The 25,930-nt window shown below is 57.6% G+C and overlaps 2 protein-coding genes across 6 annotated transcripts in view; one reads left to right on the top strand and one right to left on the bottom strand.

Moving 5' to 3' along the window:
* The window catches only part of CEP164 (centrosomal protein 164), a 37,838-nt gene extending 25,622 nt beyond the window's left edge, over window positions 1-12,216 (bottom strand). The window contains exons 1-8 of the mRNA XM_059829688.1: window positions 12,129-12,216; window positions 11,644-11,755; window positions 11,245-11,458; window positions 10,118-10,376; window positions 8,817-9,901; window positions 6,328-6,486; window positions 4,827-4,904; window positions 2,027-2,137 (exon numbers count right to left, since the gene is read on the bottom strand). Coding sequence (XP_059685671.1) covers window positions 2,027-2,137; window positions 4,827-4,904; window positions 6,328-6,486; window positions 8,817-9,901; window positions 10,118-10,376; window positions 11,245-11,458; window positions 11,644-11,755; window positions 12,129-12,210 — 2,100 coding nt within the window. The 5' untranslated portion in view covers window positions 12,211-12,216. The remainder of the gene's footprint in view (window positions 1-2,026; window positions 2,138-4,826; window positions 4,905-6,327; window positions 6,487-8,816; window positions 9,902-10,117; window positions 10,377-11,244; window positions 11,459-11,643; window positions 11,756-12,128) is intronic.
* A 3,964-nt stretch (window positions 12,217-16,180) lies between these two features.
* BACE1 (beta-secretase 1) lies at window positions 16,181-25,617 on the top strand. Of its 5 annotated transcripts, XM_059829540.1 has the most exons (10): window positions 16,181-16,426; window positions 20,696-20,784; window positions 21,310-21,526; window positions 21,821-21,958; window positions 22,053-22,187; window positions 22,326-22,427; window positions 22,572-22,721; window positions 22,875-23,046; window positions 23,141-23,416; window positions 25,598-25,617. In XM_059829540.1, the coding sequence occupies exons 1-9, from the start codon at window positions 16,181-16,183 to the stop codon at window positions 23,380-23,382; spliced, it is 1,491 nt and encodes a 496-aa protein (XP_059685523.1). In that variant the 3' UTR covers window positions 23,383-23,416; window positions 25,598-25,617. The 5 variants fall into 5 exon arrangements, with proteins under 5 accessions (XP_059685523.1, XP_059685525.1, XP_059685524.1 ...); XM_059829542.1 differs by lacking the exon at window positions 25,598-25,617 and having other exon boundaries at window positions 21,310-21,394; window positions 21,896-21,958; window positions 23,141-23,471; XM_059829541.1 differs by lacking the exon at window positions 25,598-25,617 and having other exon boundaries at window positions 21,896-21,958; window positions 23,141-23,471.
* The last annotated feature ends 313 nt before the right edge of the window (window positions 25,618-25,930 follow it).

The raw sequence follows: 25,930 nt of genomic DNA, 5'->3' as shown, positions 1-25,930 counted from the left end.
CTGCTCCATGAGAGATGGAAATTTGCAGAAGATTATTCCTGGACATTTAACTTCTGCCTGAAATTATAACCCAAGAGTAGGCAGGCTGCAATCACCCCACCTTCCAGCGGGACAAACTTGAGGGCAGGCACTGATTGAAGCCACCGCTCTGAGCTCCGAACCAGGCCGTGACTAGCTAACATACTAGACCAAGAAATGGCAGAACCCACTGGCCTTGCGAAAAAACAATCCCAAATTAAAGCTTAGTCACCCAAAGGTTTGACTGCCTCTCCCAGCAGCAGGGAGGCCCACAAAACTCGCAATAAAAAGTGCGATAGCCAGGAAGAAGCAGGAAAAGGTTCCCTCATCAGTATGCAAACAAAACTGCTAGCACGTCCTACTTTCTCGCTGTTTGATTAATGCTGTGGTGTCTTGTCAAACATTAGCTGCATCTTGTGTACAGCGTGTACCATACACAGACCGCATATTTTAACGCTGTATTTTTATCAAAGTGCAACTGGAACACTGTCAGCTGTAAACCCGGAGCTGCAGCAAACTGAAAGAACGTCTTCCAGCACGTCATTTATCTGAGAGACCTTCTCAGGGCTGAGCGCGCCATCCATCAAACTAGAGAGGAGGACAGAGAAATCAAATCACGAGGTACTTTCCACAAAACCCACAGTTCAGAGCCTCACCTGCAATTCGCTGAGTAATAAACGAAAGCTATGGCCCCTTTCCAGCTGGGTGGCTGGTTAGCAGAGGTTCGCAAACACTGAATCACCAGCCAGCCACACAAGGCTCTGCAAAGGCCTTGATAACATCTTTATTCCAGAACCCAGGAAAACGTGTGCAAATGGCGTATCTTTAGTGTTACTCCAGTGGAGGAGTCCTCGTTACGCTTCCTTCTACCTGGGGATTAGGGCGTCTGGGAAGTTGTGCTCACTTTTGGACGGGCTTCCTTTAGAGTTGTCCTGAGAACCTCTCTCCAGGACATCTGACAGCACCCAAGAACAGATATGCCAAGTGAGACCAGTCGGGATTCTTATGCTTAAAAACAGCACACAGATACTTCCCTTCGAGGGATCACAACACACCACAACAGAAAATACCGATATATCCGATGACACTGTGCACACAAAAAGACTTCTCTCTAGGCAAGTTTACCTCAGTTACTAGAACATCCCAGAATAATTTCTTTACCTGGCAGAATCCTATTTTAAGGACAGATACAGACAAAACTTTTGTTAAGATTACACCTTAGTGACCACAAATGCAACTCTCCAGAAGGGGGAACTACGCCAATCAGACACACAGGCGGAGGAGGAGGGAGGTTTTCCTCATGCAAAAACAGACTATGGATTTTCTATGGATTTCAGAGCTGGGACAAGTCAGTCGGGTTATAATTGGCTTTAGCTGATCTTTTCACAAGCTGTAACACATTTTACCCGCAGCTGAGTGACACTAACTGAAGTGACATTTCTGCCTATCGAATCATTACTCCCAGTGATCGGCGTAAGTCTGGAGAAAAGCACATCGATACCAACAGGACCAGGTTTCGCAAAGGCCTGTGATCCAGAGATGAACCATCAGGACGAACAGCAGCCACCAACACTGAATCCTACTCATCTTGGGAAACAGGATGACTATGCCACCTCTTTGGGCTTTAACATGTTGAACGTGAGAGATTACAACAAAAAAATTCACATTCTTTCTGCCTTTAAAAGGAAAAAAGAGGAAAAAAAATCTCATGCTGCATAAAGAATGCCTTTGAAAGGCGATGTGCTCCCCTCTTGCTCCCTGATTTCAGGCTGTTCTGGGGCACAGAAGTACAGAGAGGGGGTTAGCTTTGCCAGAACTCATCCGGCTAGCATTTGCCCTCGGTTTTTAAGTTTATACCTCCCCCCATGCATGTAATACTTTAACCAGCAAAAGAAACAAACCGAGCAACTATCAGATCCACACCACAACACTAGAAGCTGCCTACTGCATGCAAAGCTTCAGTGACATCATGCAAGCAGGACCGTGATGTCAGAGAGCCACTCGTCACCTCTCTCAGGCTGCCAGCTTCCTCTGCGGGACTCCTTTGGTGCTGGAGACCAGCTTCAGCGCCATCAGCTAAGCGGCTGCCACAGTTTTCCTCCTCTGCTTTGCTGTTCTCCTAGTGGGTGGGGTAACACATCCGCTAGCAAAAGTCCTCACGCCACCTTTCCGAGCTGGTCACCCGCCTGTGACGGGTCACTGCGCTGCACATCACCCACCGCCTGCGCCCCCGAAGCGGAAAGCTCTCCCGCTGAACAGCTTTCCAGTCCCTGCTCGGGAGCTCGCAGGCCCAGGTTCCCAACCATCACACTGTTTATGCTCTGCGTGCTTTACTGCCACTGCTTTTCCTGCTGGCCAGCTTGGCGAACTCGCTGTTCTTCCAGACCCTTCCCAGCTCAGGACTCCCCACGAGCCATGGCTCACTACAGCAGTTCGCAGCCACGCTCCCCCAGCACGGGAGAGAGCAAGGCTGTGAACACAGCAGCCATTCCCCCCCTTTCACTAGTCATCCCTGCGCTGGTATTTTATGGACATCTTCGTTTCCTGGGAACCAGCAGCACTGCTTCCTGCACATACATCTCTGCAGTACCACACAAACTGTATTGCGCAACGTTTATTTACGGAGACAGCTCCCTTTCACACGTCTCCATCTGGTAAAGAAGCCTCAGGTGGTGATTTCCCACCGCACAAAGGACCCCCTTGACTCCCGGCGTTTACCCAGAGATTGACCTGTACAGAAGGCAGAATACTGAACCCGCCAAGCTGCAAGCACTGCATCAGGGGATCCCTTCCGCTGCCATGGGACCCTCTCCCCAGACACCCAGAGATGCTTCCGGACCTTCTCCTCCTCTTGCCCCTTCCAGCAGTATCTCAAAGCCCCTCTGTATTTTAGAGCAGGTCTTGCATGTCTGCAGCAACTATTCCATCACAGGAATTCAGGAGGCAAGAAAGCTGGGTTCGAGGGAGAGCTAACCCCACGAGCAGCCAAGCAAACCAGGCTGCCTAGAAGAGGCCCTCTTTCCAAGAGTACGTTCTAACCACTACACATAAGCCTCACACCTCAAGTTCTCCAGCATCTGACTCGGGTTTCGTTTTCAGTGCCTCTTCCCCAGTTAACTTACTCCTTGCTCCAGAAAAGCCCACTGAGGGGGGCTGCATTTCCTTCCATCTCTCCTCCCTCTCTCCCAGACGCTCATGCCATCTTCGATGCAGCCTCCAGTCTCACCCAACGTCCCTGCATCTCAGCAAGTCACTAAAACCACATGCTTATTTTCTTTGAATATAGGTACTCAACCCTGACCCACAGGCTACAAGAAGCCAGCTTTTTCATCACTTCGCCCCATACTATTGTTATACGAATCCCTTCCTTCTCTCCATTTCATAAGGAAGCCGGGGAATGGCTCGGGCTGCAGGCTGAGGCTTGTTCATAGGAATGCCTTTCTGCTGCCATCTCATGGAACTACAAGTGAATTATATTTTCCAGTGGGGCACTAATATCTTATCAGGAGTAAGATATCACCCATCTGGGTTAACAGAGCCTGGCTGTTGGGCGGCAATTGCCATTTCATAATGGATTCCTGAAGCCCTGCCGCGGCACTGAAATGCCAAGACAGCTCTTTGTTCTTGGACACATTAACATTTCAGTGACGAATTGGGCCCCGACAGGCTGCTTGTTGTTTGGAGACAAGAGAGTCAGGCCTTTCTTTTTCAAATCCACTTTAGTATAAGCCTTTGCAGTTTCTGCCCAGCACTGTGAATGGGTTCTCAAGCAAAGTACTTTACAGCTTAATTTTCGTATGCTGTGAGAAGGATAAGGGAAATACTGTAAAACACTTTAAAAGAAATTAATTTGCCTTTCAGATACTGGAACAGAATTTTCAAAGCTGAGGGAAAGGATTAATGTCAGCGCAAACAGTCAGACCACAACACCAGAGCTGCTTGCAACGCACTTCCCATTGTGCCCTTGTCATCTTAAGCCTGATCACCGCTAAGAAAGTGCAGGCAGAGAGCGCGCACCCACAGGGAAAGCAAAATGTCTGCACAAGGCCACGCACGTAAGGAACTCGTTGCTGACGCTGTGTCTGAGCCATGGAATTTATCAGCAGTGCAAGAAGAAAGAAGACAGGGTTTAGGTTGCCACAGAAAAGTGGCCGCGTGCAGTCCGCGTGGAAGCTTCTAAGAGATTCTTGTGGAACTGAGTGACAGTGCAAGAATGGTGTTTCCAGCGTGCATTTCCCTCACCTCTCCCCAGTGCCACCATTGCAACTTCCGCTGAGAATAAGCCTTCTTTCTACATGCACTAAAAAAGCGATGAGGAAGCAAACCCTGCCTCTCCCTCAACAAAGCCTTCCTCCTACAGCAAGCGCAGTGGCACCTCTTGGATCCGAGACCCTCTCCTTTCTGCTGTTCCTTGGAAGAGCTGATTTTCAGCTTGCCCATCGCAGCTATATGGCTTTAAGTTTCTCTCTTTCTTCATTCAGAAAGAAACAAAGCTCCACGCTGTGTAAAGATGCTGTCTCCTCAGGTCCCATCTACCAAACCGCAGGCATTCTCCTTTCAAGCACAAACCTGCTTTCGATAACCCCACCACTGGCCCCGGTAGACCGCGTCCGGCTTCTCATGCACTCCCCTCACGCTCGCCTCAGCCCTGCTCCAGGCTGTTCCTGCTCATAAATGACACACAAAACTCATCCCTCGGGCACTTCTGTGCTCTCACTCCCCAGCCCAGGAGCTGGCTGGGCAGTGCCACAGCTCCTCTCCCGCCTGGGCAGTTTCTCCTGCCCGTCTCGCATCACCCGCATTCTTACCTCCGAGTCAAAGCTGCCTCCCAGGGCGCTGACATCCATGTGCAGGTTCTTGAACATTCTTGCTGTCCCATGGAGGCTCTAAAGGTATTAAAAAAAGGAGATGGCAACATTGAGTTCTGACCTCTGCAATCCCACAAGAGGAACTGGGGGGTCCTAATCAGCGAAATAAGGCAGCAGAGCCACAGCAATCCACCAAGGCAATAAGCCTACAGCCAATTCATTTTGGAAATACATCGTGGCAGATGCTGATTTATAGGGAGTACAAGGAGAAAACAGGATTAGGTACTTCTTGGTGACCAAACAACACACAGAGGAACCGCAGCACAAATTAAGGCCCAGAGTCGAATGGAACAGCCACGGTCAATCAGCTTTTACCAGGGGAGCATCACAGTTTTTCATTCCTTGAGGCTTTGTGCGCTATGGTTACCGACACGCGTTACGAGCCAAGGCACACAGACTACCTCATTCTCGCTTTCCTCCTCTTCATTCCTCCCTTTATCTAGAGCTGCTGTGTTCAAGGAGCCCTCCTCTTCACAGACCAAGCCCAGCAACTTCTTGGTCTGGCTGGTGGGCTTACAGGTCTCTGCAGGCTGTGAAGACAAAAAGAAAGGGAAGCAAGAGGAGAGCCGAAGAGAAAGGGGAGATACAAACCCACTGAGACACCGGCCGGCAGCAGGGAAGCTGCTGAATTCCGAGAAGGTGCTCAGGATTACGCTGCTACCCTTGTTCTGCTAGAGCCACGTCCAGCTGGGAGATGATATATTCTTTATGAGGCCACACTCTCCCTTGCACCAGAGAAGCTCCTGTCCTATAGAAGCACATCTGCCAAACCTGCCTGTGCCTCAAAACACTGATTCAGCCAAGACCACAATAAAACAAAATGTTTGAAATCACCAGTGACAAGACTTAACGCAGCAAGAAGAAAACCTTCAGTGCAGGTGTGGATTTGTATAATGTTTTGCACACATGTTGTTTTGTTTTCCTTTAAAAGACCAATTTGTTACCACTTAACACGTTTGTTTTGTTGACCCAAAGGTCACATTCTATAAACAATCATTCCACACGATTGTAAATCTTACATTCATCCAGAAAATTGTTTAATTTTTTCAATTCTCAGCAACTAGTTGAGTGAAAATATTATTTATTAGATCACATTATCTGTACTGTATGTCATGCTTCATTTGGATACAAATCAAAGTTCTACTAAAATGAACTTAACGGACTTTTTTCCCCCAACAGGAATTGAAGCATTTCTTTAAATCTGCTGGACATAGCAGAAGAAAGCTCGCCACAAATTTAGCACTGGGCTCCCCAGAAATAGCAAAAGAAAAGAAATATAGTGAAAGACAGAGTAGGGAAGTGGGTTTTTAACAGACAAAAGTATTTCAAACTGACGAGAGACCACAAATACTGTCATTTAAGCTTCTAAGTACCACCACGCCTGGGACCTTTTGCAGAGTGTGCTTTCCAGGGCACGATCACAGAGGAGTTGGAGCCTTACCTGTGTTCCTCCTCTGGCCACGAGGCTGGAGTCCACCGAGCTCCCCGCGTCCGAGGTCAGCGACCCGCGAAGGATGCTGGCCGGAGACGCCGCAAGGCCACGCAGCGGAGCGAGGTTCCCCAGGGGCGCCTGGACGGGTGCTAGCAGGGTGCCTGAGGACTGGAGCGGACAGAAGGGACTCACTGATGGGGGAGCACGGGTGCACAGCTTACACCCCTTATTTCAGAAAGGGAGAAAGTGCTCCCCTGTGCAAACACTGGCTGCTGATGCTGAACCCACCACCACTGAAAAACTGCTTCTGACACCCCCCCCCATGGCAATCACCAGCACGTGAGATGTGTAAGGAATAGTGGTTTGATTTACTCACACACTCTGCCTTCCAAAGAGCCATCTGAATATGGTGATTTACTTTACAGCAGCGAGGGAATTCGGAAAAATCAATGGGCATTACTCCAGAACCAAAGCGAGGGGCCAACAACAGCCAGAGTAGCTCACACATCGGCACGCACCCACACACAGCACCCTGTAGGATAGGCTCCTACCCGACATCACACACCCGAGGCAAACTGGGCAGCTTCGCCTCTGCTTGCTCTGCTTGCTCTGCTTGCTCTGCTACTCTGCGCAGCGTGAAACGCGTGAAGTAGAAACCACTCTGATGGCAAGAAGCCTCCTGCTCTCCACAAGCTGCAATTACCACCTCTTTTAGACCGAAATCCAGGCTGCTTCCTCACCTTACACCAGTGGAAAAGTTACGGGCAGCGGAAAGCAGCTCTGCTGCTGCACGTCTGTAAGAAGCTCCCGAATACACCTCTCCCTTTCAAAGCACAGCAAGAGCCCTGGGAGCCATCCAGCATCCTCACCTCTGAGCAACACACGCTTGACATCTCAAGTTATTTTCACCCAGAAATGCGACCGTTCTGTTTGACTTTGTGGAATTCCCCACCCCAGTGGTCTCGCCCTGTGATACACCGCACAGGTTGAGCTAGACGCAAACTATGCCAGGATTCTCTCTGTAGCACGCTGGTACAGCCAAGTGCTGTTGCTTCAGCGGAGCGCATGTGTATTCAGAAACCACAGTTCCTGTACTCTGTGTCTGTACAAGATCACAAACTGAAAACAGAGTTAAATCACTCACACACTGAGGGACGGGGAGAGGGAGATGAATATGCAGCGACCCTTCTTCCACCAAGTCACTGCCACAGCAGTGGCAACAGAATAAATCACACATTCTGGGCTTCACTAATTATTTTCTACAGATGGCCATTAACTACTTGTAGGGAGCAGAGGATGTTAGCTGTCCTTCAGCAAAGATAAACTCACTTCCATCAGGCTAATTAAAACTTCCAGGATAATCTGCAGTTTATCTGATATTTATAGTCATAGTTCTTATCAGCTAACTGAGCGCTGCCACATGCTGGTAATTAGAAACCTGAGCTAGTGATTTGGTGGAGCCGCAGCTGGGTACCAGCAACAGTAGAGCAAAGCAATTCATTAACATTACACGCGGTGACCTTTCCGTTCATTTTTTTTTTCAGAACAGGAGATTTGGTAAGTTCTTATTAAATCGAGGCAATTACTTATGGACAAAGACAACACAACCTGGAACGTTCTTCCCAGTGAAGGGCAGGGTCCTGCTATAGGCAACAGAGGGAAGAAGTTTGGACAACACAGAGCAAAATGGTCCAGCTATTCACAGAGGAAAAAGGAGAAAATCACACGTCTAGATGGGCCGCAGCACACCTGTAAGCCATCTTGGTGTCCTCAGACCACAGCAGCAGCCGCCCAAGGACTAAACTGTGCTCAGGCAAGTCGGTGCTGCACCCCCCAGCAAAACAATGGCCTGTAACCACTGGGAACTCTCCTCTTGTTTGAGAAAGCCAATTCAAGTGTCTTCCCCTTTTTCTTTCATTTAGGAGGGAAGAGAGTCCATTTCTCAAGGTACTGGCCATGGATGCAGGAGAGCTGGCTGCGACTTACGGTTTCTTATATCACCTTAACCAACTCAATTGCTCTGGGAGTTGAGATTCAGCCAGCAAAATTAGGGTAAAAATAGCTGAACAAGCTACTCCCCCTCAATTTAGATTGCGGGATCTCCAGGGAAAAGACTGACTTTGTAGCGTGCTTACTGCAAAGAGTCTTAGAGCCAAAATTAAAGATGATTTTGTATTCGATGTTGCCATCCCACTTGACTTACTGCCCATCACCTGTTTTTGAGTTCAGAAGGCACTTCGTGTCCTTACAAAACTAAAACAAGGTGCGAGTTGTGCAGCGTTTGCCGTGCAAGGAAGGCCACAAGCAAAGGCTTTTTCAAGCTATCTCCTGAGCTTTCGGAAAACCACTAAAACTAATGCCACATCTCCTTATGTGACCTCCAATGGGATGTTTTTGCCTGTTTTCTCCTGAAAATTAGCTTGGAAGCAAAATTTCACACTCTCAGTTCTCCAGAAATGTTTACGGTGGAAGGGTCATCACAAAAGACTGATTCCTACCTCATTCCCGCCTGCTCCTTCACCAACCTCTATTTTGCTGTAACTCCCTGCAGTTTCTCTGGTTTGGGTCATCTCCACTTTCCTGTGCTGACGGAGACAGTCGCTCCCCTGGCACGCAACCTGCCAGTCTGCTGCGACTTTCTCTCCCCACGCTCCAAGAGCTTGATCTGTCCTTCCATTTCCTCTCTTCACTTCTCTTTGTACTCCAGCACCATTAGACTTCTGGGCAGTGTGTTTTCCTAAAAAATCCACCACAAGACTAAAGTGTTCAGGTGCTGGGCTGGGCCCCTTCTCACATCCCTGAGACCTGTGGCACGATTTCGTACCCTCGGAGCTACGCTCACTCTCTGACGCCTGGGCAGGACTTAGTGTCTGAGCGAGGGATGACCCCAGGAGGGGATGAGGCAGCAGAGGCTCTTCTCCAATGGAGCGCACATCCTTCTGTCTCCCAGACTTGTGGCGTGGAGAGAAGCAATGGTTCACTCCCAGCACCCAGGGTGCACTATCGTTAGGAGAACTGGCTGAATCGCTGCTATCGTGCTCTGATATCAAACCACTTCCTTCGTTGTTTCTCCAGCCATCTTCAGCTGATGAAAAAACACGTTTTGATGTAGGGTGCACTGCAGAATGAAGATCCACATTGATTCCTCTCTTTGCATCTACTCCTTGGAAGCAGGGTAATATATCTGTGATGTCTTGAGAGATTGTGGAGTGGCTCTCTAGCATACCATCGCTACTGTCTACTTCTATATCTGCTCCTACTTCCCTCGGCTCCACCTGCTTTAAACCTTTTCTCTCAGGTCTGCTGATGGTCGTGTTACTCTTGTATAGACCGATGGCTTGACCCAAAGCCTCGTCTCGAACTCTTCTCTTACTTCTACTCTCAGATACCTGGCTGTAGGATCTCAGCTCTTCTTGAGCGTATGGAACACCAACTGTCTCCTGCAAACTCCAGCCATCTGTGGGACTGGCATCAAAAAGAGTCACGTCATTGTTCCTCCAGTAAAAGCTTTCTTTTTCTCTGGCTTGCAGTATACCTGGACTTCTTTCCACGTGTCCATGCAGTCCTGTAGATTTCTCTCTGACTGAGAAGTGATGATCAGACTCACCCATCAGGTCTTTCATCTTCCACTTTTCTTTCAGCTCTTCATCCTCAGAGAGTAGGATCTTGTCTTCGAGGGCCTCTAGTAGAGTTCTGACATTCTTGAAGTCTCGTGAATAGGATTTCTTTGACGCACACAAAGGTCGCACTGGTGGCATAACCTCTACATCGTCAGACTGTGAGTCAGAGGAGTCAAGACAAAGCTTTTCTCGCATTTCTAAAGGTGCGTCTTGGTCCTGGTGGATGTCTACATCAAAGCTGCTAAAAGAGGGGCCCTTTTCTAAAATTTTCTCCACATCAGGTAAGGTCTGGCATGGTCTGCTGAGCTTTGAAACAAGCAGGGGATGCAGTTTGTTTGGCCACGTGCCTGCAAACAGTCTCCTTGAGTCACTTATGGCTGACGGTCTCCCTTTGCCTTTGTCTCTAATCTGGCTATCTGGATCTGGCTCGGGACTCTCCTGCCCGGGGGGCAGAATGGCAGAGGGCATTTGACAAAAGGATGTTGAAGGAAGAATCCCTGGCTGCATTTCCTAAGTAGATAAATATTAGCAAATAACTAAAATGTATCACATATCACTATATATGCCTTTATCTATCTAAAGTAGAGATACATACTTATTTAATACAAAATTTGTAAATAGGTGTGCAAGTTTTTGAGCATTTGAAGTTACATGTATACATATAAAAGAAAATGCTCAAATTGAAGGCTTGAGGCTTTCTGAGTTGAAGAGGTCTATGCCTTGAGCGACAACACAAGGCACCATCTTTCCCCTTGGAGATTTATCTCATTACCGGCAAATGGAAGGTAGGGACGATTTGCTGTCACTTGGGATATAAAGGGAATTTGGTTATGCTTGCAGATACCAACAGCAAAGCAGACGAACCTCAGACGTCTAAACCTGCATTCACCGCCTGTATATCATAGCAACACATGCACGGACACTGCATAAACACCATTTGTTGTCCTCTCCAAGGAAGGAAATCTTTCCAGCACGCCAAATATCTGCTGCTAAGAATAGCACCAGCATCCTTGGCTGCTGCCATACCCTTCCCAGCAATGGCATCACAGGCCTGTGGCACCCCCACTCCAGGTGTGTCCTTCCAAACCAAGACTTCCTGCCTTTTGTGGGTTTGTGACCCCGCTTCTGTTGGACTTCCATCAAATTCACAACCCTGCTGGACAGGATCCTTTGTCAGGGGATCGCTGTTCCGATCCCAAAGCGGCAACAGCAGAGGATCACCCTCTAATTCACAGCCACTCGTTCATCCTCCGCCCAGCCCTCTTGCTCCTCCCCAGAAGCACTGCAAGCAGCAGAGCCTACTCACGGTGGGTCGCTTCAGTGACTGCTTCTCCTTCTTGTCTTTCTTCTCTTTCTTTTCTTTCTTCTTCTTCTTCTCTTTCTTTTTCAAGCTGCCACGTGCCAGCAGCTTCTCTCGCTCCTGAATGACAAGCTCTCTGTAGCGATCATCGCAGGGGTGGTCCCACGTGGACTGGCCGTTAGCAAAGTTGAAGTAGTAGATATCACCAGTGATATCCTGGCTGCATGGCAAAAAACGGCACGAGAAGTGAAAACCGTACGTCCCCATCCACAGCAGCACATCTGTTGTGCATCACCCTCCTCGCCAGCCGGTACCCTGCTCTGCCAGCTAGGTGGGCAGCACGCAGCAGGGGAAGGGCAGGAGAGGCCAGGAATCTAACGAGACAGCTGCTGACAGAGCTCTCACCAGGGCTTCCACTCGGGTGGTAACGGGGCCACGATGCCTTCCCTGGCCAGCCATATCAGCTCTGGCTCCTTCTCAGGGTCAATCCCGATCTCCCGTGCAAAGTCCTGGATTTCTAGGAAAACAGAAGAGGAACCTGAGGAGACGGTCTACGCCAGGTACTACACAACAAAGCCAACCTCCTCAGCTAAAGCAATGGGCACACTGGGAAATCCCGATCCCGAAACGAAGCTGCTCAAAGCTGCTGACGTGGCCCTCTGTCAGTCAGCACGTCCTACCAGGCTGGTAAAGCAGGGGGACAGACTGAAAAACGGCGTTTATCTTTGCAGCCAAAAAGCTACTTTTTCAGCTCTGCCTTCTATGAAATCCCTTTTATTCTACCCTCCCCACCCTTGCTCTCCCCGATTCCCGTTTTCTTAAGACACCTAGAAGCGACTTGCATGCTTGAATCCCTTATCGCAGTTTCTGGGAGGACTGGCATGGGTTACCTTGCTCGCTGGGAATGTACGTCTCATCGTAATCTTCTTCCAGGATGAGCTGGTCACCAATGCGCACCATAGCTCCTGCCATGGCTCTCTGCACCCGGCGGCATGAGGGAAGCAACAGCAAATCACAATGATCAAACACACTCAGGTAGAAATAAAGCTTTTTCATCACACAGCGCGTGGCAGAGCCCCGCAGGAAACTCGGCGCCGGGGCTGCCGAGCGTGGGTGCCGACGGGAAGGGCAGAGAGCGAAGGCAGCCAGAACAGATGGATTCTGGTAAAGGCAGGAGGACACGGCTAAATCAGGCCCAGTCAGCATGGGTTTATGAAAGGCAGGTCCTGCTTGCCTAACCTGATCTCCTTCTATGACAAGGTGACCCGCTTAGCGGACGAGGGAAAGGCTGTGGATATAGTCTCCCTAGACTTTAGTAAAGCCTTTGACACCGACTCCCACAGCATTCTCCTAGAGAAACCGACTGCTTATGGCTTGGACGGGCACACTCTTTGCTGGGTGAAAAACTGGCTGGCTGGCCGGGCCCAAAGGGTTGGGGTGAATGGAGCTAAATCCGGCTGGCGGCCGGTCACAAGCGGTGTTCCCCAGGGTTCGGTACCGGGGCCGGTCATGTTTAATATATTTATCAACGATCTGGACGAGAGGATCGAGTGCTCCCTCAGTAAGTTTGCAGATGACACCAAGTTGGGTAGGAGTGTTGATCTGCTCGAGGGCAGGAAGGCTCTGCAGAGGGATCTGGACAGGCTGGATCGATGGGCCGAGGCCAACTGTATGAGGTTCAACAAGGCCAAGTGCCGGGTCCTGCACTTGGGTCACAACAACCCCATGCAACGCTCCAGGCTTGGGGACGAGTGGCTGGAAAGCTGCCCGGCGGAAAGGGACCTGGGGGTGTTGATAGACAGCTGGCTGAAGATGAGCCAGCAGTGGGCCCAGGTGGCCAAGGCGGCCAATAGCATCCTGGCTTGTATCAGAAAGAGTGTGGCCAGCAAGACTAGGGAGGTGACTGTACCTTTGTATTTGGCAGTGGTGAGGCCACACCTCGAATGCTGTGTTCAGTGTTGGGCCACTCACTACAAGAAGGACATTGAGGTGCTGGAGCGTGTCCAGAGAAGGGCGACGGAGCTGGTGAGGGGTCTGGAGCACAAGTCTGATGAGGAGCGGCTGAGGGAGCTGGGGGTGTTCAGTCTGGAGAAGAGGAGGCTGAGGGGAGACCTCATCGCTCTCTACAACTACCTGAAAGGGGGTTGCGGTGAGGTGGGTGCTGGTCTCTTCTCCCAAGTGACAGCGACAGGACAAGAGGAAACAGCCTCAATTTGCGCCAGGGGAGGTTCAGGCTGGATATTAGGAAAAATGTCTTTCCTGAGAGAGTGGTGAAGCACTGGCAGAGGCTGCCCAGGGAGGTGGTGGAGTCACCACCCCTGGAGGTATTTAAAAGGTGGATGAAGCGCTTAGGGACATGGTTTAGTGGTGGACTTGGCAGTGTTAGCTTAACGGTTGGACTCGATGATCTTAAAGGTCTTTTCTAACCTAAAAGCGCTGGGCAGCGAGCTGTAGCTCAAAGTGAATTAACAGCACAAAGGGAGGGGCAGAAATGTTATATTATTTACACGCATGTTTCCCCACCTCCCCTGCAAAAGGTAGAGGCTGCTGGAACTTAGTTTTGCTTTATGACTTATTCATTTGGTAACGAGGAGATTGAGTCCACCTCCGGCTGTGCGCTGCTTGGATACACCATGCAGGGCACAGCCGGGAGCTCTCCTCTTCACAGTTCGGCAGCTGCCCTGAGGCCAAGGGGGAAGAAGTCGCGGTCACAACACCCACAGCCGCAGCCACACGCACAACAGGGCAGAGCTCTCTGCTCTGCTTACAGCGCTCTTTCACTGCACACAGCAAAACCGAATCAAAGACCTTCCACACACACTTCATGGCGGTTGTGGAAACGGGGAGCAGAGCTGAAGTGGCACAGAAGTTATAATCAGGCCCCCCAGGCTTTCAAGCTTCTGCAGAGGAGGTGAGCACTTGCTTCGGGGACTTTTTAAAACAGGCAAAAAATAAGCTGAAATGAGAAAGGGGAAAAAGAGAGAGAGAGAAAACAGTTTCCCCAGAGCACGGCACAGCTTTTTGAGAGCAGTCCCTGGGCTGAATCAGCACTGCCCGGGGACAAGGCAGCTTCTCACCACACCCGGCTTGCTGTGGCCTCTCTCGCCTTCCCAGAGGACATTTCGGAAGCTATAAAAGGATCCTAATTTAATGTGTCCCACCTCTGGAGGATCGCTTCGCTATTTAACTCGAAGACTGTAGGCAGTGATGTAGTCCTGCCACAGCTGGCCCCTTACGACCTGTTCACCACAGATTCAGGCAGCCGTAAGTTAGCTTCCCCACCCCAAACCTCCCCAGCTGTGAACCCCTGGCTGGCACGAGGATGGGACTGTCCCTTCCGCTCCCTGCATGCAGGTCAGCTGCTCGAACACAGTGGAGTGACAAGGTCAGACCGGCTTTTGCCCTAAAACCCCCAAAATACTCAATGCATAAAGCATGCCTGTGCTTTCCTGGTGAGATGCAGGGGCAGTGGTGCCTGCCAGGTGTCCAAGCAGGGATAGGAGTGCGCAGAGCAGCGTTAATACACCGGTGATGGCCACCTGGAGCAGGATCACCCCACTGCTGCTGTAACGGAGCCTTCGCTGCCCTCTTCACCTTCCCCTGCCCTCAGCTAACCCCGTATTTACAACTCTTATGTAAAACCAGTCTCAGAAGCAGCAATTAATCCTGGCAGTTTCCAGACAGAGATATTCTCAGGACTCACCAAACCACAACAGCATCGCGGAACTCGCACCTCTCCCCCTCCTGAATGCCCCCGATTAAAACCCTTGGACGAGGGCAACTCGCTCGGGGCCTTCTGCTCCCGTTCGCCCCCGTCACAGCACTATTCCATCCCCTTCCCCCCGCCCTGGCAGTAGGGCTGGCAGGGGAACCCTGCGCTAACCCTGCTCTTCGCGCGCTGCCGCTCCGCGCCCACAGCCACGCGGGAAGCGAGGGTGCACGGGGGAGAAGTAGCTTCGATTCACAGGAGGTAAAAGGAAAAAAAACCGCTTTTCTCCACCCGCTTCGCGGCCGCGCAGGCCTGACAGAGGCACAGACCGCTTCGAGCACACGCACGGCCAGGAGCCGGCAGAGCCCCGCGCCGCTCCCGCAGCCCCCGCCGGGGGGGCCCCGCTAAGGGCCCCGCGCCGCGGGAGGACGGGGGCAGCTCCCTGCAGCGTCCCCGCCCCGCGCGGCCGAGGCGGCGGCGGGCCTCCCCCGGCCGCTGCGCCCCCGCCCCGCAGGCCCCGCGCCGCATGCTCACCCCGCGCCGCGCCCCGCCGGCTCCCCCGCCCCGGGGCACCGGCCCTCGCCCCGCTCACCGGGGGCGCTCGCCGGGCCGGGCCCGGGGCCGCGGGGGGAGCCGCCGCCCGCTCGCCGCTTCCATGGACGCCCGCGGGTTGCCCGGGGCCGCGCCGCCGCCGCTTCCGGCTTCCGGCTCCCCTGGCAACGGCACGGCCCGCCCCCGGCTCAACTGCATTGGGCGACGGGGCGGCCGCCCGGCGCCGGATTGGGCGGCGGGAGGGAGGGGCCGCGTGACGGCGCCTGCCGGGGGCTGTAGTCCGGGCCGGGCGGGCCCCTGCCGCGCGTCGCCATGGCGACGCGTCGGCCGGGCCCGCGGCCCGCCGCCCCGGCCTCGCCGCCCCGGGCGCAGGCCCGGCCCGGCCCGGCCCGGAGGCGCGGGGCGGGGGGGGGAGCCGGGGCGGGCCGGGCCGCGGCCGCAAGCGCTTCCGCCGGCGGGCGGGCGGGCGGCGCGGCGCGGCGGGCGGGCTTTCCGGGGCGGGGAGCGCCGCGCCGCCATGCCCGCCGCCTCGCTCGGCCCCGGCGCGGCCGCCCGGCCGAGGCGCGGGGCGCTGCGGGCCCGCTAGGCGCCGTCCCCCGCCCGCCCGCCCGCCCGCGGGGAGGAGGGCTTTCCGGGGCGGGGAGCCGCCGGCGCGGCGGAGGCGCGGGCAGGGCTGCGGCGATGGCTGCCGCCTGGCCCTGGCTGCTGCTGTGGCTGGGGGCGGCCGCCCTGCGCGCCCGCCCGGCCCCGCCGCGCATCCGGCTGCCGCTGCGGGGCGGCGCGGCACTGCCGCCGGGCCCCCGGGCGCGCCGGGCGCCGGCGGAGGCCGAGCGGGGCGGCAGCTTCGTGGAGATGATCGACAACCTGCGCGGCAAGTCCGGGCAGGGCTACTACGTGGAGATGACGGTGGGCAGCCCCCCGCAGAAGGTAGGGGGGCCGCGGCCGCCGGGCTCGGCCCGCAGCGGGCCGGGGGGGGGGGGGGGGCGGTGCTGCGGTCGCGCTCGGCCCCGCCGCCGCCGCTGCGCGCCGGGGGGGAGACGGGGCGGCGGCCTCCGGCCGAGCGCCGCCCGCCCTTCGCGAGAAGCAGCGGTGGTGCCGCCGCGGCCGAGCCGGCTGCCCGGCCGCCCCGTGCCTGCGGCGCTCGGGGGCGGCTGCTGCCGCCGCCTTTGGGGAGGGCCTCCTGCGGCGCGGCGGGCGGGTGCTGCGGTGCCTCTCCCCGCCGAGCGGGCCCGGCGGCGGCCGGCCCCCCCAGCCGAGGCTGCCGCCGCGCGGGAGCTGGCGCGGGGCCTGCGCGGCGAGGGGCTGGCGACGTGGCGCTGCCGCCCGCCCGGCTCCCGTGCTGCCCCTGCCGCCGGCGGGTCTTCCAGAGCTGGCCTTTCCTGGGGCTCTGGTGCCGGGCGGCGCCGCACGGGCGGCGGGGGAGGCGGAATCGCAGGACACTAAGGCTGGAAAAGACCTGTAAGACCATCAAGTCCAACCATCAACCCAACCCCACCATGCCCGCTAAACCATGTCCCGCAGTGCCACGGCCACACGGTCCTTGAACACCTCCAGCGATGGTGACTCCACCACCTCCCTGGGCAGCCTCTGCCAGTGCTTCACCACTCTCCCAGCAAAGAAATTTTTCCTAATATCCAGCCTGAACCTCCCCTGGCGCAAATTGAGGCCGTTTCCTCTTGTCCTGTCGCTGTCACTTGGGAGAAGAGACCAGCACCCACCTCACCACAACCCCCTTTCAGGCAGTTGTAGAGAGCGATGAGGTCTCCCCTCAGCCTCCTCTTCTCCAGACTGAACACCCCCAGCTCCCTCAGCCGCTCCTCATCAGACTTGTGCTCCAGACCCCTCACCAGCTCCGTCGCCCTTCTCTGGACACGCTCCAGCAGCGTGCAGGAGCCGGGGGTAGCCTCGCTGGAAAGGGGGCCCGCGGAGCAGGAGCCGGTGCATCACCAGGCTCTGATCCTGCTCCATCTTTTCCTTGGTGTCCCTCATGTCCTGGGAGCTGCGCTGCCCAGCTCACACACGTGGCACCGTCTGCCTGTGTGCAGGGGACGGGATGGGTGCTGAGGGTCCAGGTGCCGGCCCCACGGCCCAGGGTGGGCCAGCTCCTCCCCTCTCTTATGGGTGAGATTGTGGCCGTTCCTGCTGCCGAATCCTTTTGCGCCCATACACTCACACCGAGCGCCGTCAGCAGCAAGGCTGGCCCACAGGGTCGAGGGTGCCAGCTCGGTGCTCGAGGGTCCACGTTCCAGCACAGGGCCGGGCTCCCGCCCGCCCGCCCCCCACCACGTAGGCTGGCGCTGGCAAAACGCCCAGCGCCCACGCAGACTCTGAAATAAAGGCCGGCTTTTCCCCACGAGCTGGCTCCGTCCTGGGTGCCCCACACAGCTCCGCACACATGGCGGGAGAGAGCGACGCAAGCGAGACATGAACTGCGGACGGGGGAGTAACAGCACCGCCACAGAAATCGTGTCTCTCAGAGCGGTTTTGTGTTCTCCCTGCATGCCTAGGATTTATCCTCTGCTTTGGCAGGGCATGTTTAGGGAAGAAGGGAGGGGATTATTTCTAAAATCTAGTATTAAACGTGATTTCATCATCTTTTGCCTGGGACCTGCCACGTGTCGCAGCTGCCAGATAATTTCCATGCAAACCACCTGTTTCCAGGCCCCCGTGCGTTTCTGAACCAGTCACCCTTCTGGGCAGCATCCTCCAGCCTTGGACTCCTTCCAAATGCGAACGTGGTGCGCGCGTGTGCGTGTGCTGGAGCAAAATCCCTCCAGGCGTTGTAATGGAATTAAAAGATTCAGATGAAAGAGTACGGCTGTGCGTATGCAGGCAATCGGGGAGCGGGGAGGGCTTCTATCTGAGGGGGTGCGTTCCTCCTTCTCAAAGGCACACGTGCGGCCTGGGCACCCCGCTCTGCCCCGCTGGCCCATCTCCCTCCTCACCTTTCCTTTCACCTTCTTGGTGAAGTTTCTTTATTCTCTTGCGCTTTAATTTTGGTTCTGAGCTGTGCTGCACTGCCAAGTCACTGTCAGCACTTAATTGCTCTCACACTCTGTGTCCCTCAGCACGTTGGGCACGCTGCACGCTCATGCCCAGGACCGGACGATGCCTAAATACAAGGGGAAGAGGGTGGGAGCCGAGCATCGGGAGCCGGTGCTCCAGGACGGATGGCGAAGGCTTGGTGCCTCTGCGAGTGGGTCGAGGCTCGCCGCCCCGGGAGCCGCGCACAGCACTAGGGCATGCGCCACGCAGAGCCACTGCTTCTGCCGAGGTGCCTGGAGGGGCTGTCACTTCCAGGGAGCGGCGGACGGGTTTCAGACAGCGTCCCCGCCGCACATGTCCTGGCCTCGCCGGTTCACGTGTCGTGTCTTGGCCTGAATTGACTGCCGGGCTGACTCAAGGATGCCGGTCCTCTCCATGGGGTCCTCTGCGTGACCCCCGTCAGCAGGATGGAGCCTGGCGGGCACCAGCCAGGGTCGGGGCTGTCTGGCCGCCGAGGGCTTGCGTGCAGGGCCCGGGTAGCGGCGGCTTGCCTCGCCTCCCCGCCACAGCTGCTGCTCTCGGACGGGCGAGAGCGAAAACCCTCCCTGCCGCCTGCGTCCTCTCCCTGCAGCATCAGCTCAGCAGGTCCTTCTCCAGGGAAACCCGTCTCCTCTCGGTACCCCGGGGATCAGCAGAAATGAGCTGTGTGGAGCAGATGGCCCCTAATGACCGATCAAACAGAACCGCCCTGGAAACCGCTGGGACGCAGGGCAGAGGCTGCAGGTGCCGGGTTGCCAGGGGAAGGTCGACCTGCGCAGCAGGCGCTGAGCTGGCCCGGCAGCTCTTGGCGCTCGCCCGAGGGGGGATATTGGGGGGGCAAACGTGCCGCTCTGCCCTTCACCCGTGGCCCGAAATGTTCCCCTAGGCAAGAAGCCAGCCTGGGGTCGGGGGAGACCTGTCCCCCAGTGCAGCACGGGGCCGTGGGCAGGGTGGCTGGGCCAGGGCAAGGGCTGCCCAGGACGTGCTGCCCGCAGCCAGCCCGTCAGCGGGCCATGGAGAAAACTCCGGCAGCTGTAGCCCAGCGCTTTTGCGATTAGCACAAGCGCATTAACCTCCTTCGTCTCCCCTCTGACTCCACAGATTAAGGGGCGAAGCCCTGCGCGCTGCTGGCTGGGGCGGTGCTGGCGAAGAACCCCCAGGGCTGGGGGTCAGAGCTCACCCCGCAGCGCTGCTGCCCAGCACGGCCGGGAGCCCTGCGGAGCCCCGCTCCCACCCCAGCAATCCCCACCCGCCTGCCCCGGCTCCTCGCAGGCGGAGGGGGCCGCAGGCAGGGTTCAGCTGGGGGCAGGATCCGGCTAGCCCACTCCTGGCCCCGCCAGCGGGATGTTTGCCAAACCCTGCCTGGGAGCTGGTAATCCAGGGCACAGGCAGAAATGAATCAGGAGCAGAGCTCAGCATATGGATGGCCGATTAGCGGACCCAGCAGTCCGCAGTGGCTTGTGTACCGTCAATCCTTCTGACGAGCTTTGCGAGCAAATTAGGTTTCCTGGCAAGGGGAGCCCGGGCACCCCATCTTGCTGCTGCTCTCCCCAGCCCCACGACACCCTGCCAGGTGCTTGCCAAATCCCGCCTGCGGATTCCGGCACCGGGCACAGGGGCCGAGGCCGGGCTGTGCTGAGAGGAGAGCTCCCGCTCTGTTTGCACGGTGCCGGACAATGTTTGCTTTTTGTGCAACAGCCTGATGTCCCTGACTCCTGCTCCACCACTGCGTCCTCTCGCGCAGCGTGTCCCCAGGCAGGGCAAAAGAGGGCCCCTGCTCAGCTCGGGGCTCTGCGCCGCTGCATGGCATCCCTCCTAGGGTGGGCTGAGCCCTGCCAGCCCCGGGCAGCAGCATGCAGGGCTGCACCAGGGAGCCCGAGCCCACCCGCCGCTGCCCCCTGCCAGCAGTGGGGCTGGCAGAGAGCCCCGCTGCCGGGCAGGGGCGAGCGGGGCAGGCCCTGGCCCGGGCTGGGAGGGCAGAGCAAGGCTTGCTGCCCAGTCAGGGACCCAGAGCTGTGGCTCCCCGGGAAGCACACGGTACAGTGGCCACCGCGTGCCAGGCTTGGGGACGGGGAAAGCGTGACTCACTTGCGGTGCCAGACGGAGCTGGGCGGACGGTACAGCAGGGTCCCACTGCGGTCACGAGCCTCCCTGTCTCTCTTCCTTCTCCAGCTGAATATCCTGGTGGACACAGGGAGCAGTAACTTCGCTGTGGGAGCTGCGCCTCACCCCTTCCTCCGGAGATACTACCAGCGGCAGCTGTGAGTATGCTGGGCGGACACAGAGAGCACAGCCACCGCTCCTTGTGCCTGTGACACAGCCCCAGCCCCACGGAGGCGTGCTGACCCTTCTTGCTGGGGGTCTGGCCAGACCCTGCCAGCTACCGCCAGCCTCCGGGCCGGCTGGGTCTGCATGGCCCCTTCTGTGCCCGGAGAAGGAGGGACCCCTCGGCCGCCTCTCTGTCCTCCCAGAACGTTTAAGACAGTGTCTGGGCCACTGGCCGTTCTGCGTGGCAAACAGCTGGAGCTAGGCTTGTCCCCCACATGCCCCATGGCAGCCTTGGCCCAGGCTGCAAGGAGCCATCCTGGTGCTTCACCGACCCATGGTGGGGCTCCCCAACAGCCGCATGTGCGGAGAAATGCACTGTCCTTGCCGGTCTGCAGGACAGGCACGCCTCTACGCTTGCAAATGCTCAGCTGTGCACGCGTGTGCTCCCACCATCACCCAGCGTGCGGGCACCCACTCCTCCACACCGGTCTTACTCTGGCTCTTTGACGCTGTTGCAGGTCCAGCACCTACCGCGACCTGCGGAAGGGTGTGTATGTGCCCTACACCCAGGGCAAATGGGAAGGGGAACTGGGCACTGACCTTGTCACCATCCCCCACGGCCCCAACGTCACTGTCAGAGCCAACATCGCTGCCATCACAGAGTCGGACAAATTCTTCATCAACGGCTCCAACTGGGAGGGCATCCTGGGGCTGGCGTACGCCGAGATCGCCCGGGTGAGTTCTGGCTCGCAGCCGGCCGGGCCCCAGCTCTGCCTGGCCCTGCCAGCAGACGTGGGCACCCTGTCCCAGCAGGGTTTGATTGCCTCTTTCCTTGCCTCCACTCGGTCCCCTGGGGTGCGGCTTGCAGCTGTGCTGGCAGCCTTCAGCCCTGCTCCCACAGCACGCAGAGCCAGGATCCCTGGGGGCACAGCGGTCCCGGGAGGGGAGCTCCCCTGGGCGCGGAGAGCCCCTGGGGAAAGGATAGCACTGACACATCCCCATCCTGCCTCTGCTTTCTCCTCCCACCAGCCCGACGACAGCCTGGAGCCCTTCTTTGACTCGCTGGTGAAGCAGACCCGGGTGCCCAACATCTTCTCCCTCCAGCTTTGCGGGGCAGGCTTCTCGCCCAACGAGACGGAGGCCGTGGCGGCGGTGGGGGGCAGCATGGTGAGTGCTCCGCAGGCAGCGGGGAGGCCGGTGGGGCTGCCTGGGGGGACGCGCCCCCGCTGGAGTTGGCAGCGCCTGTCTGTCTCCGCTGCAGATCATTGGTGGCATCGACCGCTCCCTGTACGTGGGTGACATCTGGTACACACCCATCCGGAAGGAGTGGTACTACGAGGTCATCATCGTCAAGCTGGAGGTCAACGGGCAGGACCTCAACATGGACTGCAAAGAGGTGAGGGGCAGCGGGGGAACCTGCCCTACGGGGCACTGCTGTCACGGCCGCTGGAGGCGGCCGCCTTTGATCCGAGGGGGAGCAGGAGGGGAGCAGGGCTGGGGTCTGGCACCTGGGTCACTCCTCTTCTCCCCCCAGTACAACTACGACAAGAGTATCGTGGACAGCGGGACCACCAACCTCCGGCTGCCAAAGAAGGTGTTTGAGGCTGCGGTGAAATCCATCAAAACAGCTTCTTCGGTCAGTGAAACCCGTCCCTCCCGCCATGGGCACATCCCCAGGGGCAGCGCAGGGCTGTGGGCAGCGCGGCTGCTTGTCACCAGCCTGAGCATCTCTGCTGTGTGCCCGGCGTGGCCCCGCTCACCTCCCCTTTCCCTCTGGCAGACGGAGAAGTTCCCAGACGGCTTCTGGCTGGGGGAGCAGCTGGTTTGCTGGCAGGTCGGCACCACCCCCTGGCACATCTTCCCGGTCCTGTCCCTCTACCTGATGGGGGAGGCCACCAACCAGTCCTTCCGGATCACCATCCTGCCCCAGGTGAGCGTTGGCCCGGCCAGACCCTGCCCGGTGCCGAGCTGGAGACGGGGCTGGAGCTGGTCGCGTGGGCAGGACCGTGCTGGGTGGGCACAGCCGCCCACCCCCGGGAGCTCTGCTCCGTCCCCGTTCCTGACGGCGCCTCTCTTCCTGCAGCAATACCTGCGGCCGGTGGAGGACGTGGCCACCTCTCAGGACGACTGCTACAAGTTTGCCATCTCCCAGTCCTCCACAGGCACCGTCATGGGCGCCGTTATCATGGAGGGCTTCTACGTGGTCTTCGACCGTGCCCGCAAGCGCATCGGCTTCGCCGTCAGCGCCTGCCACGGTGAGGGCTGGGCCCGGAGGGAGGGAGAGGCGGAGCGGAGGTGGACACGCAGTGGTAGCGCGGTGGCCAGAGCCCTGCCTTCTCCCACCCACAGTGCACGATGAGTTTCGGACGGCCGCAGTGGAGGGGCCCTACCTGCACTCCAACATGGAGGACTGCGGCTACAACATCCCGCAGACGGACGAGTCCACCCTGATGACCATCGCCTATGTCATGGCAGCCATCTGCGCCCTCTTCATGCTGCCCCTCTGCCTCATGGTGTTCCAGTGGCGCTGCTTCCACTGCCTGCGGCGGGACCACGACGACTTTGCCGACGACATATCCTTGCTGAAGTGACGGCGGAGCGTGGGGGCAGCCCCGGGGGCCGCAGGTGAGGCGGCAGGGCAGGGAGAGGTAGGTCCTTTCTGCGGGGGCTGGCGCGTGGAGGCAGGGCAGCAGCGTGGGGAGCTCAGACCCTCAGCCCGGGCCCTCCTGGCCCCGGGGGACTCGGTGCCTGGTGGGGCCGGCGGGCCGGGAGCCACCGTGGGAGCCCCAGGCCTGGGCTGCGTTCATCTGGGACCTACAGAAAGAGCGTGGCAGCTGGGGAGGGGGGTGAGAGCGCAGCAACCCCGTCCCGGGGGCTGGGGACAGCTTCTCTGCTCCCGCACCAGGATGGGCCGGGCTGTCCCAAGCTCTCCTGCCCAGCCCTGCCTGGCTTGACGGAGTCACGCTGACGAGCCACCCCCTGCCTGTCCCCTGTCTCCCTCCATCCCTGTGCGGCCGCCCTTCTCAGCCCGCCCTGCCGGGAAGCCGCCAGCTCAGGTGCTCCGTATAGGGAGCTGTGCGTGTGTGCACGCGTGCTGCGGCTCCCTGCCCGGGACGCCTGCCTGAGCCGGGCTCCAGAGTTCACACCTCCGGAGCCTCCCGTCCCCAGCCCCGGAGACAGCCACGCAGGGCCAGCCTGGGGCTGCCCAGGACAGGAGCAGCCAGAGACAGGGTTCCCTCCCAGCCTCCTGCTCCCCCATACACCACTCGCACGAACGCTTCCCATGGCATTTCCCCTGCCCTCCCAAGCTGTCCTTCTGCTGCCGCCAGCCCCAGAACTCCCTGCGCCCACCCTGCCCTCCCGGCTGCCTCCCGGGACAGGCAGGAGCAGGCACCCATCCTCTCCCCACTCTGCTTTCACCCGCCACGTCCCCTCTGGGGATGGGAAACTGCCTCGCCTCCCTTCCAGCATCAAAATCAACCGCGCTTGCCATGGAGAAGCCGGTGGCTGCTGCCCTCCTGCCCTGGGGAAAGCAGCCTCCCGGCTCGGGGCCGTGGGCGCTCACCCCCGCGGGCCGTACAGGCAGGGAAGGAGGCAGCGTCCCCCACGAGCACCGCGCAGCCTGCTACGCACAGAAACCGTGTGCCAGGAGAGCGCAAAGTACCCAACCCCGGTGCCGCCCGCTCCCCAGCCCACCCGCCCGTTCAAAAGCCATAGGGGAGCCAGCACCGGGCTCGGCCGGCCCCCGCTCGCAGCCCCTGCCCTGCCTCACCGCCGGCGAGCCCCACGGCACAGGGTGCAGCCGCTCCTCTCCCGTCGCTCCATGAGGCCGTGCGTCCTGGCCCGGGCCGGGCCCCGGCTCCTGTGGCATGAGACACCCTGCCAGCTTGGGGACAGGCAGTGGCTGCAGGGACTGCAGCGTTTATTGTTTTTTAAACACATGGTTGTATTTATTTCTTTTTTTTTTTATAATGCGAGTCACTGGTAGTGCAGCTGCGCAGAATCGGAGCGTGTATATAGCAGGTCCCGCACCACACGCGGGTGTACAAAAAACAGTTGCTTCTCACCTGTACAATATATACATGTATCTCTATTTTTAATTCTAGCGCTGAAAGCCACTGTTCCAAACCCAACCTTAGGGGGTTTGGCCCTGTTTTGTTTTGGGTTTTTCGAAATATTTTTAGCCCTCGGCTCGGCCCTAGGGCCTTGGCCGCAACCCAAGGCCAGGGCTCGCTCAGCAGCGGCGTGCTCGGGTGGAAGGAAGCACTTTACGGCTCGGAGATGCTCTGGGTTGGTTTGAGAGGCGGTGGTGACAGCGGCGGAGGGATGTAGGAGGAGGGCGGGACAGGAGCACGCAGAGCAGCGGTTCACAAGCTGAAAGGATGCGGAGCGCAGGAGGCGCGTTAGTCCTCGCCCTGTTCGTACAGCAAAGGCAGGGTTCTCCCCTTCCGCCCGTCCGCCACAGCTCGCCCTGCCCCGGGGAGAGGGGGCCACTGCAGGCTCACCATCTCCCTCCCCCAGGGCAGATGCCCTTGACCTTGCAGGCAGTTGATCATGCTGTTTCCTTGCTGCTCTGCCTCCAACCTGGACAGGAAAGTAAGTGCTTTGTTTTAAACACCGGGATTCGCTAACTGAAAGCCTGCGGTGCTGGGGCCAGGCTGGCAGCTGCCCTGCGAAGGCGCGCGCGCGAGCCGAGCCCCCAGCTCAGCTGGGGACAGGGGCTGGAGCACTGCAGGGCTGCGGTAACCACCAAGCGTAAAGCTCGTTAACTAAATCCTGCAGTTAAATATTTCTTTGAAAAAGCAGCGAGGGAGCCAGCACGCGAGGCAGGAGGAGGCAACACAGGCAGCGTAGGCGAGGCAAGCCAGCCCTAGCACTGGGCACCGCCACGACAGCCCGCTACACTCACCCCTAAACTGTCCCACTTCACTACTAGCACGCTTGCCAGTAGCATCCAGTTCCCACGCCTTGCTCCAAAATGGCAAGCGTCCGGCGAGTCCGCCCCGGCGCAAGAGGGCAACGTTACGCAATTGCAGAACGCGCATAGACCTCCACGACCCCGTGCCTGCCCAGGACCCCCCAGGATCCCAGAGACTGTTGTGGACCACTGCCTTAAAACACGCTGGCAAGCGTGTGCGT

This window comes from Gavia stellata, chromosome 26, assembly GCF_030936135.1.
Source record: "Gavia stellata isolate bGavSte3 chromosome 26, bGavSte3.hap2, whole genome shotgun sequence".
In the NCBI taxonomy this organism is placed as follows: Eukaryota; Metazoa; Chordata; class Aves; order Gaviiformes; family Gaviidae; genus Gavia; species Gavia stellata.
This window is presented reverse-complemented; position numbering and strand designations above follow the sequence as displayed.